General features: G+C 64.6%; 1 protein-coding gene across 1 annotated transcript in view; it reads left to right on the top strand.

Moving 5' to 3' along the window:
• The window catches only part of KIF1A (kinesin family member 1A), a 65704-nt gene that overhangs the window by 39977 nt on the left and 22211 nt on the right, over window positions 1-3516 (top strand). The window contains 2 exon segments of the mRNA XM_006909908.1: window positions 62-146; window positions 1656-1761. Coding sequence (XP_006909970.1) covers window positions 62-146; window positions 1656-1761 — 191 coding nt within the window.

Below are 3516 nucleotides of genomic sequence, written 5' to 3'. Positions count from 1 at the left end.
CCCTGCCACCCGCAAGGCCCCCAGCCCATCTGGTCGTGTCCTTTCTCTTGGCTCCCGGCAGGGCATCCAGAGACGGATAACCGTGACCTTGCTGCATGAGACAGGCAGCCACATCCGCTGGAAGGAAGTTCGAGAGCTGGTCGTGGGTGAGTGAGGAGGTGGGGGGCGCCTTGGGGGCTGGGGCTGGTTTGGCGGGAAGGATGTGGACCACCCCACCTGAGTCCTACCACAGTTCCGCCCCTGCTGCTGTGTGACGACGGCTGTCACCTGGGCTCTGTGCCTCAGGCCCTCACCTGGACAGGAGGGCCTGCACCCCAGGAATGGGTCTACCGAGCTGGGGCTGCCGTAACAAAGGGCCACAAGCCACGTGGCTTAAAACGACCGAAATTTCCCCTCACAGCTCCGGAGGCACAGTCCCAGGCAGGCGTCGGCCGTTGGCCGTCCTCTGAAACCTGTAGAGAAGGGTCCCGCCCGGCCCATTCTAGGTTCTGGTGGCTCGTGGGAAACGCTTGGCACTCCCTGCCTTGTGGACACATCGTTGAAGCCTCTGTCTTCACGTGGCCACTTCTTATAAGGGCACCGGTCAGCTTAGATGAGGGCCCCCTACTCCAAAGTCGCCTCATCTCAGCTAGTGACACCTGCCAAGACCCTGTCTGCAGTGAGGTCACATTCTGAGGTGCTGGGAGTTAGGATGGCCATGTGTCTTTTGGGGGGGGCCGGTCAAGGCATAGCGGTCACCCAGGACCTTGGGGTTGTCCTCCGTGATGTGTGAACTCCATCCATCAGAGACGTGTCCCCAGCCAGCTGTGAAGAACATGTCCTCCCAGTTCTCATGCAGGGATACGGACAGCGTGTCGCCAGCACAAGGCCACCCTGCCCCAGCCCTGCCCTAGAGCCGATGGTTCCTTGGGAGGCCCGGCTCTGTGGCCCATGGGCAGCAGCTCAAGGGCCATGTCCCTGGAGTTTGAAGAAGCGGGTCTGGGGTACAGCAGCAGGGGACGTGACCACTCCTCGAGGAAGCAGAGGGGTCACCTTAACTCTCGCTGCCAGAGCAGGAGTGGTGACCGAGGCCACCAGACAGGATCCCTGCCTCACGTGGCTCTGGCTCCCTCCACAGTCAGGGGTGGGCGGCTGGGCGGGGGGCTGGGCGGGCTCTGTCTGAGATGCCCCTGGCCGGAGGCGCCGATGGCACGCACAGCGTTTCCTTTTTTTTTTTTTTTTAACGTGTAAACAGAAGAGGGAACATTTTTTCCTTCTCATTTTGCTAGTATTTCCTTTTCCAACAGGTAGGGGGGCCTGAGCCTTCTGGGCTGAGTGATCGGAATCTGTTGGTTGGGGAGAGAGAGATAGACAGACAGACAGACAGATGGATTGAGAGAGGGACACTATGGCTGAGAAACGACGCTCAGCACTCGGCCTGCAGGAGGGGAGACGGTGGAGGGCACACTGACCGGGAGCACAGGGCCGGCTGCGGACCTGTGCGGGCCTCCCCGCCCACCCACCGTGTGGCCGTTTGCCAGACGCTCTGGTGGCCACATGGGAGCCAGTCCCCTGACAGGCCTCAGTCAGAAGCTCCCGCCCAGGCAGGGGCGGCGAGCGGGGACCCAGCACCCCTCTGCCCTGCCGAGTGATGTGGGCCACGGCCTTTCCCGCAGGTCGCATCCGGAACACTCCGGAAACTGACGAGTCCCTGATTGACCCCAACATCCTTTCTCTCAACATCCTCTCCTCGGGGTACATCCGCCCGGCCCAGGATGACCGGTGAGTCCCCACAGGCGGCAGCAGGTTCTGTGCCTCGCCCCCTGGAGACGGGGTTCGTTCGGATCAGGCCCCGGGGCGTGCTGTTGGCGGCCACACCCTTGCCGGCCCGGCCGTGTCAGGTTCAGCCACACGGGACACGTCCAGCCCCAAAGCCGGGTCTCCTCTGACACCTGAAGGAACAGGATCAGGGAAGGAGGCCGGTGGCCTCAGAGTCCCTTGGTGCGTGTCTGCGCACTGCCCTGCACTGGTCATGCGTCCCTCCCTCCGTTCGGTCGCCTGGCTGTGGGGGAGCTTCGGCTGATGCTGGGCCTGTCCAGCGAGCTCTGTGAGTGGGCAGTGGGTGGGCCGGCGGGCCTGAGTTTCCCCCACCACACGGCTGCGGGTGGCTCTGTGGCCTCTGGCAGGGGTCTCTGGCCGGGGTCCTGGGGGCGGTCCGGGGCACACTGCATGTCGGCCCTGCATTACAGGCAGCGGTGTGCCCACCGTCACTCTGTGTCACTGGGCTGTTCCTTTCCAAGTTCGTGGGTGATGGCCAAGACCTCGCAGCCGGGGCAGGGGGTGGGGTGTGCGAGGCCCGGGGACACAGAGGCCAGGGTGGGTGGGACGTGAAGGGAGCCGCGGGGTCAGCCTGGAGACACTGGTGGGCCCGGCTGTGTCTGCACTGCTGCCCAGGCGTCTCGGGGACTGAGCAAGGCTGCCCCTGTGGGCTCCACCACCTGACCCTCGGAACTCCAGCTGTGGGTGTCTCCACGGGTCCTGTGGCTCTGAGGGCTGGGTGTATTCACGGGGGGTGGGGGACCCCACTTTTGAGGGTCCTGGGGAGTTGCCTCATATCTTCTGACTCCTGGGTTCAGACAGAACCTAGGTCCTTCAGATACCCCAAGAGTGGCCATAAGGGACCATCCCTCAGACAGGCTGCTTGGGGGACAGGGGTAAGAGACCCCAACAGAGCCAGGCTGGAGGCCACGTTGGGGAGAGCAGGAAGGTGAGGCTGGCAGTGGGTGTGGGTGGCTCAGGTGCTCTTCCTGCTCTTGTGAGAACACACCCTGGGGACATGACAGGGCTCTGGCACCAAGGATGGGGCCACAGTGCCTAGGCCATGGGGAGCCGGGACCCCCATGCGAGGGCCTGTGCTCCTGGGGAGGGGTCTGTGTGCCGTGCGGGTGACGCTTTGGGCCTGGGGGACGACCTCAGCACTCCCGACCTCTGACCCTTCCGTTGCCCGCAACTCCTGGATTCTTGGGGCTGAAAGGGAGTGAGTGAGGGGGTGCTTTCTGCCTCTCTCCCCACACTGACGACTGTGTCTGTGGGTCTTCCGGCTATGGGGACCTCGGCCTGGGCTGCACCCCAAGGCAGCTTCGGAGGCTGTGGCTTGTGACTGGACCTCAGGTCAGCAGGGCTCGTGCTAAAAGGGTCGCCGTGTCCCTGGAGGCCCCAGGACCCATCCCCGGGGGCTGTGGGGAGCGAGGCGGTCTCCGGGTGGCTCCAGGCTCCAAGCTCTGTGCCCAAGTCCAAGGCCCTGGGTCTGCGGACAGAGTGGCCTACGCAGGACAGCCCACCTCCTGCCCTGCCCTGGGAAGGCCTCAGGGACCCTCCTCAGCCCGCCACCCCAGCAGGCTCCTCGCGAGGGACCACGGCTGATGTCCTCGTAGTCTCTGAGGGCGAGCGGGGACCTGCGTCACCCGCCCTGGCTCGGGCCTCGGGCCTCGGGCCACCCACGCGCTTCGCCACAGCCACAGCCACAGCCTGGGCCTC

The sequence above is a fragment of the Pteropus alecto genome, unplaced genomic scaffold (genome assembly GCF_000325575.1).
Source record: "Pteropus alecto unplaced genomic scaffold, ASM32557v1 scaffold143, whole genome shotgun sequence".
Lineage (NCBI taxonomy): Eukaryota > Metazoa > Chordata > Mammalia > Chiroptera > Pteropodidae > Pteropus > Pteropus alecto.
This window is presented reverse-complemented; position numbering and strand designations above follow the sequence as displayed.